At 38.7% G+C, this 14,495-nt stretch overlaps 1 protein-coding gene across 1 annotated transcript in view; it reads right to left on the bottom strand.

Moving 5' to 3' along the window:
- The window catches only part of LOC120986494 (venom factor-like), a 52,782-nt gene that overhangs the window by 17,858 nt on the left and 20,429 nt on the right, over positions 1–14,495 (bottom strand). The window contains exons 17-30 of the mRNA XM_040415113.1: positions 13,652–13,852; positions 12,911–13,022; positions 11,497–11,582; positions 10,617–10,756; positions 10,097–10,309; positions 9,164–9,230; positions 8,074–8,160; positions 7,227–7,430; positions 5,924–5,999; positions 1,219–1,378; positions 1,027–1,122; positions 789–939; positions 459–622; positions 156–314 (exon numbers count right to left, since the gene is read on the bottom strand). Of these exons, the coding sequence (XP_040271047.1) occupies positions 156–314; positions 459–622; positions 789–939; positions 1,027–1,122; positions 1,219–1,378; positions 5,924–5,999; positions 7,227–7,430; positions 8,074–8,160; positions 9,164–9,230; positions 10,097–10,309; positions 10,617–10,756; positions 11,497–11,582; positions 12,911–13,022; positions 13,652–13,852 (1,916 nt within the window). The remainder of the gene's footprint in view (positions 1–155; positions 315–458; positions 623–788; positions 940–1,026; positions 1,123–1,218; positions 1,379–5,923; positions 6,000–7,226; positions 7,431–8,073; positions 8,161–9,163; positions 9,231–10,096; positions 10,310–10,616; positions 10,757–11,496; positions 11,583–12,910; positions 13,023–13,651; positions 13,853–14,495) is intronic.

Here is a 14,495-nt window from a genome sequence, read left to right on the forward strand (position 1 = left end):
ACATATCATATGAATGTGTCATAAATGTGTCGTACATGTGGGTCCCACCTCTGGGATCCACACCTATCTTCAGAACAAGGGTCCTCTTGTCTGGTGGGCTTTCTCTGTTCGTTTGAGCAGAGTATACTGAACATCTTGAACATCACAATGCTCACCTCAGCAGAACGTGCCAGCAAAGCAGTATTATGATCTATGCGATAACTTAATGGTTGCTGTCTTTCTGGGAGACTGAGGGACACATCCATATTTAACTCATTTAGAGCTGGGATGTCAATCTGATATTGAGCCAAAGCTTGGAACATCACAATTGTAGCCTACAGAAGACAAGAGCAGGTATGTTTAAGAAAATTTTGTACAAAGTTAATGTACAGTATAAAAAAGATTGAAGACATTATACATAACATGAATGACTGAGTGAAAGAATAACGAAGAAGCATCACATTATTGTCATCACTTACTTGAGTGGAACCATAGACTGCTCCATAATATCTTTGATCGTTTATCCAGCGCACAATTGGTCCAGCTAGATCATACTGTTTCAAGCGCAAGATAGCCAGAAGAGCGTAGGATGTGGCCTCAATAGTTATGAAACGGGACCCTGGTTGCTCCCAATGAACTTTGTCTTGTGAAGGAAAAAGAAAGTCAGTCACTCCTAATGAAAGACATATCTAATTTGAACTTTAGTTCCTAAAATCTGTCATTTTAAAACATGAATTTACTGCCAGACATTATTTATGTCTTGTAAGGCCACATATAGACTATCAAAAGCATTAGTTGAGTCTCAGTACCTGTGGTTGCAGAAAGCAGCTTCTCTGCATTGTCTATTGCCCCAGCCATAGCAAGAGCGTATGTGGTAATAGCTATGGTGTATGGTTTTTTGAGACCTGGGAGCTGACCCACCAGGAAGCTGGATGCCTTCTCAATATTGATCTTCAGATTCTATAATGAGTTATTGAAGACATAGATGAATACTGGCATATACTGGATTGTAATTCTATTACAAGATGATCAAGATCATACACTCACGTTGACATGTGCAGTGCAGGTCTTCTCACTTTCCAGCATAGCAATGAGAACAAAGGCTGTAAGTGCAACATCTTCTGAAGACCCTTTAATTGCTCCCTAGGAGAAAATAAAATGAATAAGTTTAAGAAAATTTGACAGAGCAAACTAAAGCTAATCAAGTTACTATGAAAAAAGTTCTCTGCTGATACATACCACCATCTCCTGATGAATAACTGGGGCATCTTCTTTGAACATTCCATCTGGTTTCTGTTTCTGGAGTGTCAACCATTTGATTGCACCACACAAAACATTGCTTTCAATGTCCACCAGTGGTTGAGCCATTGCAAAGACTTTAGCTACATAAGCAGTTAGCCTGATCACAAAGAAAGGGTATTATCCAAACAGGTACATATTTCCAATGTGAATTTTAATGTAATCCAAAGCTAATTTACAATTACTTTTGCAATTTGAGAGCATTACTCACAGGTCAAGGACTACACACCCTGTTTATTGAGATATAGAGTGCAGTGCCTCTATTTCAATTATGGTATGTTATAGTAGTGGGTGTGGAACCATTGTGTCAACAGATTTGATTTACGGCTAATCCTTTAGAGATTATCCTGGCAGTACCCCAGTATTCACACTTTAAACCCTATACAGGGATCTAGACTTCACTGCAGGGGAACCACCAGGCCGCTACCTCCTGGAATAGTCTGTGTGATATTATCAGCTGACCAACGAGGGTCAGAGACACCAGTGTGGGGAATCAAGGGATCAGGCAAAACTATAGTCAGGGACAGGCTAAGGTTAGGGCAAGCAGAGAAGGGTCACTACAGAGGTCAAGCACAGGTCAGGCAGTGGAGGGTCAGAATCTGAAATTGATAGTACGCTAGACAACATATTGCTCAGGCACCTTCCCATAATGGAAGATGCCTTTAGTACCCAAAGGTGGGAAACCATAGGCTGGTGCCAATTATGGTGGTGCACACATGCTGGCCCTTTAAGATCCATAGGGAGTGTGCACGCATCTCACAAGCAGAACGAAGGCGCCTTGCAGTCAATAAACATGCTGCGGTCTGCCATGGGAGAGGAGGCAGACAACTACTGTAGCCGGGTCCACCTACAAGGAAGTAGAGGAAGACCAGTGTGTTTCGGCCACTGGAGCAGGCACAGGCTGCTGATGTAATATAGTACTTAAAGATTTTGACTTTGAAATTTCTTCCGTAAGATTTTTAACAACTATAAAAAGTTCAGTTCAGTAGGATTTATTAGGTGTTTGTGAGAGGTAAATGATGTATGTGGTATGTGAATATGGTGACATAATAATTCTGAAATTGTCCAAAAGGTCAAACCCCAATAATCAGACATTATTGACCTGACCTAGTGATATGCCATAAGTATCTTTATATATATATATATATATATATATATATATATATACAGTACAGACCAAAAGTTTGGACACACCTTCTCATTCAAAGAGTTTTCTTTATTTTCATGACTTTGAAAATTGTAGATTCACACTGAAGGCATCAAAACTATGAATTAACACATGTGGAATTATATACATAACAAACAAGTGTGAAACAACTGAAAATATGTCATATTCTAGGTTCTTCAAAGTAGCCACCTTTTGCTTTGATTACTGCTTTGCACACTCTTGGCATTCTCTTGATGAGCTTCAAGAGGTAGTCCCCTGAAATGGTTTTCACTTCACAGGTGTGCCCTGTCAGGTTTAATAAGTGGGATTTCTTGCCTTATAAATGGGGTTGGGACCATCAGTTGCGTTGAGGAGAAGTCAGGTGGATACACAGCTGATGGTCCTACTGAATAGACTGTTAGAATTTGTATTATGGCAAGAAAAACGCAGCTAAGTGTAGAAAAATGAGTGGCCATCATTACTTTAAGAAATGAAGGTCAGTCAGCTGAAAAATTGGGAAAACTTTGAAAGTAAGGGCTATTTGACCATGAAGGAGAGTGATGGGGTGCTGCGCCAGATGACCTGGCCTCCACAGTCACCGGACCTGAACCCAATCGAGATGGTTTGGGGTGAGCTGGACCTCAGAGTCAAGGCAAAAGGGCCAACAAGTGATAAGCATCTCTGGGAACTCCTTCAAGACTGTTGGAAGACCATTTCAGGGGACTACCTCTTGAAGCTCATCAAGAGAATGACAAGAGTGTGCAAAGCAGTAATCAAAGCAAAAGGTGGCTACTTTGAAGAACCTAGAATATGACATATTTTCATTTGTTTCACACTTGTTTGTTATGTATATAATTCCACATGTGTTAATTCATAGTTTTGATGCCTTCATAGTCATGAAAATAAAGAAAACTCTTTGAATGAGAAGGTGTGTCCAAACTTTTGGTTTGTACTGTATATATATATATATATATATATATATATATATACACAAAGCGTACTCTAAGGTGTATCAATACATTTTACAGGAGAATATAAGGGCAGCAGCCCATGATCTCAAGCTGAAGAGACAATGGGTGATGCAACAAAACAATAACTCAAGGCACATAAGTAAGGCTACTTTCACATCAGCGTTTTGGCATTCCAGTTTTCAGATCCTGTGCATTCTGAATGGCGTATGCTCTGTTTAGGATGCATCAGTATGCATTCCGGCAGCATTCCGTTTTGTGACCGAACACAAAACTGCTGCAAGCTGCGGTTTTGTGTCTGGTCATTGAAACAGAACAAATCAGATCCATCATTAAAATCAATGTAAGTCAATGGCGCTTGGATCCTAAAAAAACATATCCGTCACCCATTGATTTACGTTGTTTTTAGTGAAAGATCTGGTTTGTTCCATTTTGATTACGTTGTTTTTAGTGAAGGATCTGGTTTGTTCCATTTTGATTACGTTGTTTTTAGTGAAGGATCCGGGTTGTTCTATTTTGATTTAACACAACCACATTCTAATGGAACAGATGCATCTTGATGTGTTAAATCAAATGGACTTCAAAGATTACGAACAAGACAGCATTACTCACTGAATCCTTCCAGCTTTTCCGTTTCGTGGCAGTGCCCACAGTGTTGAGTCCTGGCCTCCGGAACTCCTTAATGGCTTGCAATATTATTGAAAACTGCGGCACTCCAATGTCATAGAAAACTTCACCTTTTATTACACCGAAATCTGCGGCGTTTCGACCTGTTAGGTCTTTATGAAGCTCATAAATACATACCAATAGTGAACATATATATATAATCACCAGATCCCAACAATTGGTCAAACTTAGCTCCACCTTAATTAGATATAGATACCTCCCCCTTCAAGCTAAAAAAACTTATCCTTTGTCAGCCACATCACTTAATAAACACATCCTGTCTTTAAACTGATCCATTACTCCATTTCTTACTCCTGTCTCAGGCTGTGGGACACATCCATGCAGGGTACACTGCGCGTTCCATTAACTAATTTCTCCTACACCTCACGTGGTGTGTTTGGCGTCCTCTTCCTCGCTCTGCGCCTGCCAGGCTACGTCATCAGTGACGTCTAACTTCTCGGTCAGCTAACGTCATCATGAGCGGTCCTTCTCTGGTTCTGCCCTCCTCGGTCACGTGTACCTTCTCCTACTATTCCACATGACCTAATCAAATGACCGGAAAAAGACCTCACTGCGTAGCGGCTCCTTAGTTACTGTACATTATCTCCTGACAGCGGATATTCTTCAAATATTTTATTATTGCCATATTTTCACATTATTAATATCCTCATTACGAGGCATACACACATATATATATATATATATATATATACACATTTTTTCAGAATAGTGCTGGTATTGTTTTATCCCCTTGACGGGCCGCCGGCTCACGAATCATATACTCTCCGGCGGGGCTGAGACCCAGACACCCATAGCTTTCGGGGCTCTTTATTGAGAAAACATATCATTCATTCACTCTGGGCTTTATCCGTTATTTATAACATATTTAGGCTGGTTGCCCTATGCCAGTTATTCTCCACCGGTCATAGTAATCTGCCCTTCTGTTCATTCGGTCCATATAACCTAAGTGACCTCTGCCTCCTTTCACAAGGAATGCAATTATATTCCATTTTCCCTATTAGGGTTAGGTCACTTTCCAGTTATATGAATCCACTGCCCGTACTTCCATCCACTCTACCCACAAAGGATATGTTTTTTAGCTTGAAGGGGGAGGTATCTATATCTCATTAGGTGGAGCTAAGTTTCACCAATTGTTGGGATCTGGTGATTATATATATGTTCACTATTGGTATGTATTTATGAGCTTGATAAAGACCTAACAGGTCGAAACGTCGCAGATTTCAGTGTAATAAAAGGTGAAGTTTTCTATGACATTGGAGTGCCGCAGTTTTCTATAATATTTAAATCAAATGGAACCATTTTGGTCCAGTTTCAAGATCCTCGGTCGGATCTCAAAACCGGAAACCGAAGCGCAGATGTGAAAGTAGCCTAACTCATCTAACGAATGGTCGAAAGAGAAGATTTGTGTTTTGGAATATGCTATGATAACAGAGGCACATGCATGCATTCACCCATGATATATTAATAAACTGAAGCACATTTGCAGGTAGAAATGGTCCAAGATTCTCCCTCATTATTGTGAAAGTCTTATTTGCAACTACAGGAAAGGTTTTGTAGAAGTGATTGGTGCTAAAGTGTAACCTAATGGTTATTAAACTCAAGTGTTCACATTCTTTTTCTCCCTGTTCTATGGACGTTTACTCGGCATGCTCAATAAAAGACATGGATAGTACAACTGTTTGTGCATTTTTAGTTTAATTAGATTGTGTTTGTCTGTGTGAAGAGTGATATGGTTGCTATGAGCTGATATGTTTTCATATAGCACCTAATGTCCACAATAGAAAACATTTTTATGGTGATTGAATAACTTTGAATACTCTACACCAACAGAGATGACGCTTACCATGTGCTTGCTGGTCTGTCTTTGAAAGCCGCATAAGAACTGTCTGGTTTACGGTAGACTAGTTGCTGTGCATAACCTGCAAAATAAAGTTTCAAATTGTTCTACAGTACAAATAGTAAATATTTGGGGACACATTTATTAAGGACGGTATTTTAAGCTGATCTTAATAAACCCCTAAACTGGCGGTGGATCCGCTGGAGTTATGAAGAGGCGCCGGCTTCTACATAACTTCAGTGGATCCTCTGTCAGTTCTAAATGCAAGACCGCTTCTGTGCTGTCTCATATTTAGACCTTTTTCTATGCCTAAAACAGGTGTAAAAAATGGTTAATGAAATGGGCCCTTCCCCGCCTACGCCATGCCCACTTATTTAGACCTGTAGTGAGTGGGAAGAAGTCGCAGATTGCGGTGCAACTAGCTGTTGCGCCTCAATCTGTGCCTTAAATACACCTGATATAGGCGTATTTCTAATTAATAAATGACCCCCTTCGTCCTTTAAATTAAAAAATGATTTTCATCAGGTAATCATACTATCATATGGCCATAGGCCCTAGATCATAAATCTGTAATCTTCTGTAAATGACAAATTGTACTTGCTTAATTTACAGATGTATAAATAATGAGGGAGTAAAATTTTTACCATTTATATACTGATAAGCTTACTTTTATGGCTTACTTGAAAATATTTGGGACCGTCAAATAAAAAACAGGATGAAACACTCAAAAACATAGAAGGGTCTAATAATAAAACTTTTCCAAATTAAACTTAAAAAATTCTAATGTATTTTTTAAGCATTATCTTTTTTTTTTGTTGTTGTTGCAAATTTACACCCAATACATTTGTAAATCCTTTCTATAAATTCTTCTTCTTAAACTCTTCAATCACAAAAACATTCCTAAAAAATCTTCCATATTTGAAGATTTTGTCCATCTTTAGCCAAAGCAAATATGACCACACCTTTATCTACTGCCAGACATAGACAAACCATTTAATCTAGTCTTATAAATGAGGAAGGATCTATAAACATTTGCCGCTACAGTACGCTACATCTTTCTAAGGAATTAAAGATTAAGATTTCCTTCTTAAATTGGTTATTTTATTTTTATTGAAAACAAGCTGTATCATAGAGGCTAAAAATATAAAAAATTTGAATTTCCACAACTTTTGCTATGGAGTTAAGAGTAAGAAGTCTAATAAAAACTAGAAAGCTAAAGAAAAAAAAGTTAAAATACTGTTAAAAATACTGAATATCTAACATTTAGAAATGAATATTTAGATGTTTAGCTTTTTTTCCCTTTACTTACCCTGCTTGATGTTCTTGATGGCTTCACTTCTTCGGTTCTCTCCAATTCTTTCCCACTGGTTGGTTGCATCAAGGTAAAAGGTTGCAATTACACTGGGAGTCATAGTGATCATATTTTGTTCTCCGCAACCACGTGGAATAACAATCAAAGTATTCATATTGGAGCCATCAATCGCATTCTCCACCATTTGGCTAATTGGGTTTCCTAAATGGATTTTTAAAACATCATTTTAGATACAAAATATAATAACCAAATCTAAAAATTATTGACTTGAAGAATAACACTTATAAAGGTTATTCTGTAAAAATATAGAGTTGCCATCTGAGATTTTTTTTTTTTTTTTAAAGATCTTTACTAAGTATTGTCTTCTTTAAGCTGCTCAACCCATTTTAAACAGGTATGAAGATTGTTGTTTCTTTATTTTTATGCTTTTGGTTTTCATTGTTTCAGGCTTTTATTTTAGGAGGCCAGATCTAACAGTTTAAGCAGGTTAAAGTTGACACACAAGATATTTCACAAGACTGGCCAAACAGTAGCTCATGATGTACTGGTAGACCTGTGGAGAATAGTACCTCTTGATGTTAGGTTACCAGGCTATTCTTTTGCTGGCTTCAACCCAATTGGCAGAACTGTCTCCTCATAGGTTTCACCAACATTTACATGTTATTGGAGCACCATAGGGCACTTTTTAGTTTGACAAAATGCTATTAGCTGGACTAGATTTTACCTACCTACTCATGGCTATTGTCCATTTTAGCAGCAGGGCTCTGGGGAAGAGCAGCATGGTCATGCATGCCACATGGTTGTGGCACAAGTGTAATAAGTGATATATTTTTTTATTTTTTACCTTGGATAGTCACAATTGTTTCAACATCCGATTTAGGTACAATGTTTTTCTCATTCAGTGGAGACACAAGCACTTCCTGAACACCATCTATTGGAGATAGACAGATGGAAAATACATCATGTATCATGCTTCATTTATGAACACAGGGAAGAAACTGGTGTAAAGTAGAACTGGCTTAGTTGCCCATAGCAACCAATCATATTTCACCTTTCATTTTTCACAGATCCTTTGGAAAATAAAAGGTGGAATCTGATTGGTTGGTATGAGCAACTAGGCCAGTTCTACTTTACACCAGTATGAAAAATCTCCCCCTTAATGTTATCATTGGTAGATTTAAAGAGGACCTTTCACCTTAAAAAACATTGTGAACTAAGTATGCTGCCATGGAGAGCGGCGCCCAGGGATCTCCCTGCACTTACTATTACCCCTGGGCGCCGCTCCATTCTCCCGTTATGCCCTCCGGTATCTTCACTCACTAAGTTATAGTAGGCGGTGTCTTCCATTGTCCTGTGGGCATCTCCTTCTCCTAGGCTGTAGCGCTGGCCAATCGCAGCGCACAGCTCACAGCCTGGGAGAAGGAGACGCCCACAGGACAAGGGAAGACACCGCCTACTATAACTTAGTGAGTCAAGATATCGGAGGGCATAACGGGAGAACGGAGCGGCGCCCAGGGGTAATAGTAAGTGCAGGGAGATCCCTGGGCGCCGCTCTCCATGGCAGCACACTTAGTTCACAATGTTTTTTAAGGTGAAAGGTCCTCTTTAAGAATAGAAAAGAGAAAAAAGTGTCTCAGGACCATTATTTCATATGACAATATTTTATTGCGGCCTACAGTATAAAGCAATATCCGCCAGGAGCAATGTAACTTTTGCTCTTAGTAATCTAATGTAACACTAAACAGTATGCACACTCTAGAAACCAATTCTATTGTTCCAGTGCATCTGAAATAACAAAATGAAGCAATTCTGCAAAGAGTCTTCATCAAAAGTATCCTACTCTCTTGTGAATACAGCTCCTACACATACCCATGAATCTCCATGGTAACAGACTACACCCTATGTGTAGTCTGACTCTACAGTCCATGACTTACCTATTCCTTTGATCTGTGGTTCCAGTATCACAGATTTTACATTTTTTGTAATACGAACGCCTTCAGGCTGAAAGACAAAATAAGAATTTAAAAAAATTGCCTTTGAGTGTGCGAGCGATGCAAAGAGATATGTCACGCTAGCCTACTATACACAATAATTTACTGGTACACTATATAGTTATATGGCTGCAATTAATCTTGAATTAACAACTGTAGGAAAGGCATTGTTGTGTAAGGTGCCAAAAACTTTTGGATACTGTATTTTTTAGAACTGTCAGACATCTTTGTTGAGGTAGAATCTAGAAATCACACCCATCTTGTTGCTTGTCTAAATTATTAAAATTTAGTTTGAGTGTTTATGGCACAAACAAATAGGTTTAAAGATGCTAATTGCATGTTTCTGCCAATTGAATTTCTATTTTATCAATTATGCAAAGAGGTATTTCCCATGAAAGAGAACAAACCATCTTGCCAGCGCCACCTATTGGAAGTGGCTCCCTACAAGCCAAGACCTGACTTTCCGACAAGCCTTGGAATTTGACAGGCGAATATAGCCAGTCCATATATCGATCTGTGGACAGCTATTTCTAGGTGCTTGCTCCTCATCAGTACAGAGTAGGATTCTGGCTGGCTCATTGAGATGCCTTGGAAGTGGCTTAGGCAGGGTGCTGAATCTCAAAGAGACCAGTCCTGTATGGACACTTACTGGAATTACTTAATGATATGGAGATTTATTGGCAATGCTCCATGGGAAACAAATATGCAAAGAGGTATCTCCCAAGAAAGAGACCCATGTCTCCAGCACCACCTATTGGAAGTGGCTCCCTATGAATCTGGATCCGACTTTCCAATAAGCATCGATTCTATTCTTTAAGCTGTATAATAATTGATGCTTTCCCCACATAGATATAGACATACTTCACCCTTACTTACCACAACTTTCAGTTTCTTTTTGACACCATCTGACACAAACTGTCCAAAAACAGAAGCCTTCACCTCCACATTATGTAAACCCGTGCTCAATGGGACAAGAATAAAAGGAAGAGCAGTAGAAGACTGAGGGCCAATCTCGATAGTCTGCCGGTATTTTGCCTTGGCCGTAGCCAGGCTACAAAATTCTGGATTGTGAGTAAAGTCCACTCGTACCTAAGATTAAAAAATTAGAGGTTAATACAATGAGTAAAGGAATATGGAAATACAGATACTGTACATATGGAATTTTTGGAATAGACTCAGCTATGAAGAATGAAGAAGAAGAAAGAACCTATTCTAATGGACCTGTGCCAAAGGATATGTATTTGAGTACAATTTTTAGGGAAGGTGATGAAATGTCAAAAGCCGATTAGATGGAGTTTAGTGATAATCCATGATATTCTATGATTAATTTAATAAAGACTCATAAAAGTTATGAACTACTCATGTAGTTGAAGGAACTTCAAAAGTCATTTCTCACCTTGATCTTATGAGTGCCATAGTTGTAAAGTATGGCTCGTATTTCCACCTGCTCATTTCTCACCACGGAATATGGAAGCTTCAGGTCAATGAAGAAGTCCTTCGTTACCTGGATTTCAAAAGGCTTGGCCACACAAAGACCTAAGTACAAGACAGAAACCCTGTTTATTTCTCATTTTATACATTAGATTGTATTAACTCCTAATGTTGCATAATGTACACTATGGTTTCTGATCATGACCTTGAAAGGGAGTCTGTCACCAGGAAATTCACTAATAAACCAGGCACAATGCCTTGTACGGCCAGATCAGCTGAATGTAATGATCTGTTGCTTCATTCTGGAGAAAAAGTTCTTTGAATCCATATGCAAATGAGCAGTCAAGCCAATCATGAAGGAGAAGGAGGGGCTGACAGAGGAAGCAAGAGGAGCAATGGTGCACAAGTGGCTTGGGCCTGCCTTTGGTGCACTTAACAACTCATTTGCATATGAATTAAAAGTACTTTTTTTTCCTGAATGAAGCAATGGATTGCTTAGTGAAAGGTATCATTATTTTGTCAGTGAATTCCCTGGAAACAGACTCCCTTTAAGAAATTAGGCATTTCTTGGATGGAACAAGACAGGTGAAACATGATAAGTTGGCCATTATATTTTATTTAAGATGAATGTGACTAAAATAAAACTGGAAACATTTGTAATAACCATGATATTTAGTGGATCTTGTCCTGTCTACAAGTAGACACTGAAAATGCATTGATATAATATCTCTGAAGAAACAGAAGATGGGAGCTTTCAAGACAACTTAGGTTATTTCCTCAGACATTGTGTGGCCTGATAACTGATCATAGAAAATACGGAAAACTTTTTATTTTTAGTTAGTTACCTTTATTTTGAGAGAGACTCACAGCCAGGATCTCCCAAGTAGTAATAGAATCTTTTAAGAAGACATTAAGAATCTTGGTAGAAATTCTAAAGAGATCAAAAAATCATCAGTGGTTATGAGGTAGAGTTATCAAAACTGATAAAAAAAAGAAAACTGGTTTAGTTGCCCAAAGCCACCAATCAGATTGAACCTTTCATTTTCCAAAGGAGGTCTGAAAAATGAAAGGCCGAATCTGAATGGTTGCAATAGGCAACTAATCTAGTTTTCCTTTGTACCAGTTTTGATCATTCTCCCCCTATATCATATAATGTTTTATCATTCTCATGTTCTTAAATATTGACTTCTACATGTACCAACTAACAAGTTGAGGACCACTTGGTAGCTCTCAGGGTGAATCTGGACAACAGCAACCATGGAAGCATCTCTTTTGCAGGATATATTACATGCATTATTAATAGCCATAGGACACATCAGTGGCCTTGTAGCAAAACAGGAGCTGGGGTCAAAGAAGAGGGATTCTCAAATTCAAGCCACTGAACCCCCCCCTTCCTATGGGGTATGTACCATTGAGGTAGTCCATGCACCTGCTACAAGTCCCTTGGAATGTCCCTCTATAGTTGGTCCCATCCCCTGTGCCACTGGGTGGTAAGAACCTATGCAGGATTCTATGGAGAAACTGCAATCTTAGCAAAGTGCAGCATTGGAAATTGACCCAAGGTTCATTAAAGGGGTAGGGTGGGTGACACATACACAAACTACTTCTGTTTGAGTAGCAAAAAATGTCGCCATAATGCGGAGCAATATTTGGCTACTGCTAGAGGCTGGAACTGATTAGCCATAGAACTTACAGGGAAATTTCCCGGTGGGCCAATGCCCAGGGGTCCACCCAAGCCCCCATCTCTGCCGCTGGCTGGTTCAGGTAATTAACTCCTGTCCAGCGAAATGCCCTCTTGAATTCAACTATGTCCCGCATCTCACAACTAAGCATCCTGTTCCATATCTTAATCAGAGACAACTGGAAAAGGAGGAGAGAAAAGGGACTATATTTATGGCCAGCTTTTAGGACAATATGCCGTGTGGCACTGTGGTATGTGGTATTTAGCGCTATGGAGTAGCTGACCCTCCTACTTTTGTTGCCCCTTCCCCTGTCAATTTAGACCCTCCTAGAATATGGGGCCACTTTTAGATATTTTTTTCCAGGGCCACATTAGGTTCCCAATCTGCCCCTGGCAACAGGACTTCTCTCTTCCATGTTCAACATCTTATTTAATTCTCTTTTGTGGAAAAATGACTATGTCTCCTAGATCCCATATAGAAGTAGAAGAGAATTACACCTTCATAGTATATCATGACTACTTTACTATTTAAAAAATGAATGTGATATATCCTTTATGTGAGTCAATCATTCAATTACCCATTATTATCAGCTTTTTCTGTCATTGATTCTATTTTCCAGAACCATGACTCTGGAAACTCTGTTCTTGAGATAATATCAGCATCTGGCATATATTCGTCATCCTCATCACCTGAAGAAGAAAATACAGCATGTTTGCATCTAGACATTTTTGAAGTAATATTTCACCTAAATCTTTATTAGCAAAACTACCTAATTCACCGGAGAGAGATAGGCCTTGTATATGGCAGCATTCATACTATGACATTTACAACCTTCGGCTGTGCTTCTAATTTTAAAAAATATTTGGAGAGAGCAAAGCTTGTTGATCATTGAGTCTATCTGCTGTAAATGGCAGCAACCTTTAAATGTCATGTACTGGAGATATATTTAAGTCTTGTGAAAAAATATCTTCATTGATGCTATTCCATTTAAAATATTTTTTCCAAGATTTTGAAGGTGATGTCTCCAATGTACATCTCACCCATCATATACAGAAGAGAGTCTTATGACTCAACAACTCTCTGGTGCTTTTGGAAAAACCAAAACCATGTTCTAGAAAATGAATAAAAACCCACCCTGAAGAAGAAATAACAAGTAACAACCAAAGAAACAACATGGAGAAGAACAAACAAGTATTATAACAGATGTTATAAGCTTGGAAGGCCCTTAAAATAGATCCTCTTACAGTGGATATAACTTTATAAAGGGTCTACATTCTACTCTACATTTTCCAAATCTCACGGAATTTGCACTTCTTACTTCTGCCTAGTTCATCTTGTTCTTTTAGATCTCCCTCCTCCTTCTTCTTCCGTTCGATGTAGTTGCAGCAGTCCAAGAAAGCGTCCACGCATTCTTTGCCATCCAAGATGTTCAATGCTCGTATTTCACAGCTGTGTCCCATTGGATTAGTATGCATGCCATCAATACAGCATTTCCTCACTGACTCCTTATACTTGGAGGCTAAAAAAAAAATAAGTTTTCATTTCTAATCAGAACACATCTAAAGCTGCATCCACATAAAATAAAGAGATGATTCATTTTATAAACCATGACTAAGGAGTAGAAACGCCAACCAACGTCAAGGAAGCTGTTAGCTTAAGAGTAAATTCTTGATATTTGATGTGAAACTGATATTGCTGATGCCATCAACGATTTACCTTTATCAAAGACTCTTAAGGTGATTAACTATATAGTGATTAAAAAGGAAGGTTGAAAAAAGTTAGAAAAAATGAAAAAGTCCATCTAGGTTAACCTACTATCCTGCAGTGCTGACCAGGAGGAAAGCAAAACAAACCCTATGTGGTGGAAGCCATATTTCCTAATTTCAGTGATGCTGTTTTTTTACTATAGGTTACAGAGTTGAACTCCCAATTTGCAATTATATTTATTTTTATTTTAATGGCATTAGAGGCAGAGCTTGTTAAGAGCTCATTTGCATCCCTTTTCCCCAGAATTCCAGAGAAGCATGCATGGCCTATAAGTCTCTTCACGTTGATTAAGGTGCTCTCCGGAAGGAGGGATAGTACCCCCCTAATTTTATTTATGCATTAATAGTCTGAACTAAGATGCCAGTTAATATGACAAACAGAAAAACAATTAAATG

This window comes from Bufo bufo, chromosome 1 (genome assembly GCF_905171765.1).
Source record: "Bufo bufo chromosome 1, aBufBuf1.1, whole genome shotgun sequence".
In the NCBI taxonomy this organism is placed as follows: Eukaryota; Metazoa; Chordata; class Amphibia; order Anura; family Bufonidae; genus Bufo; species Bufo bufo.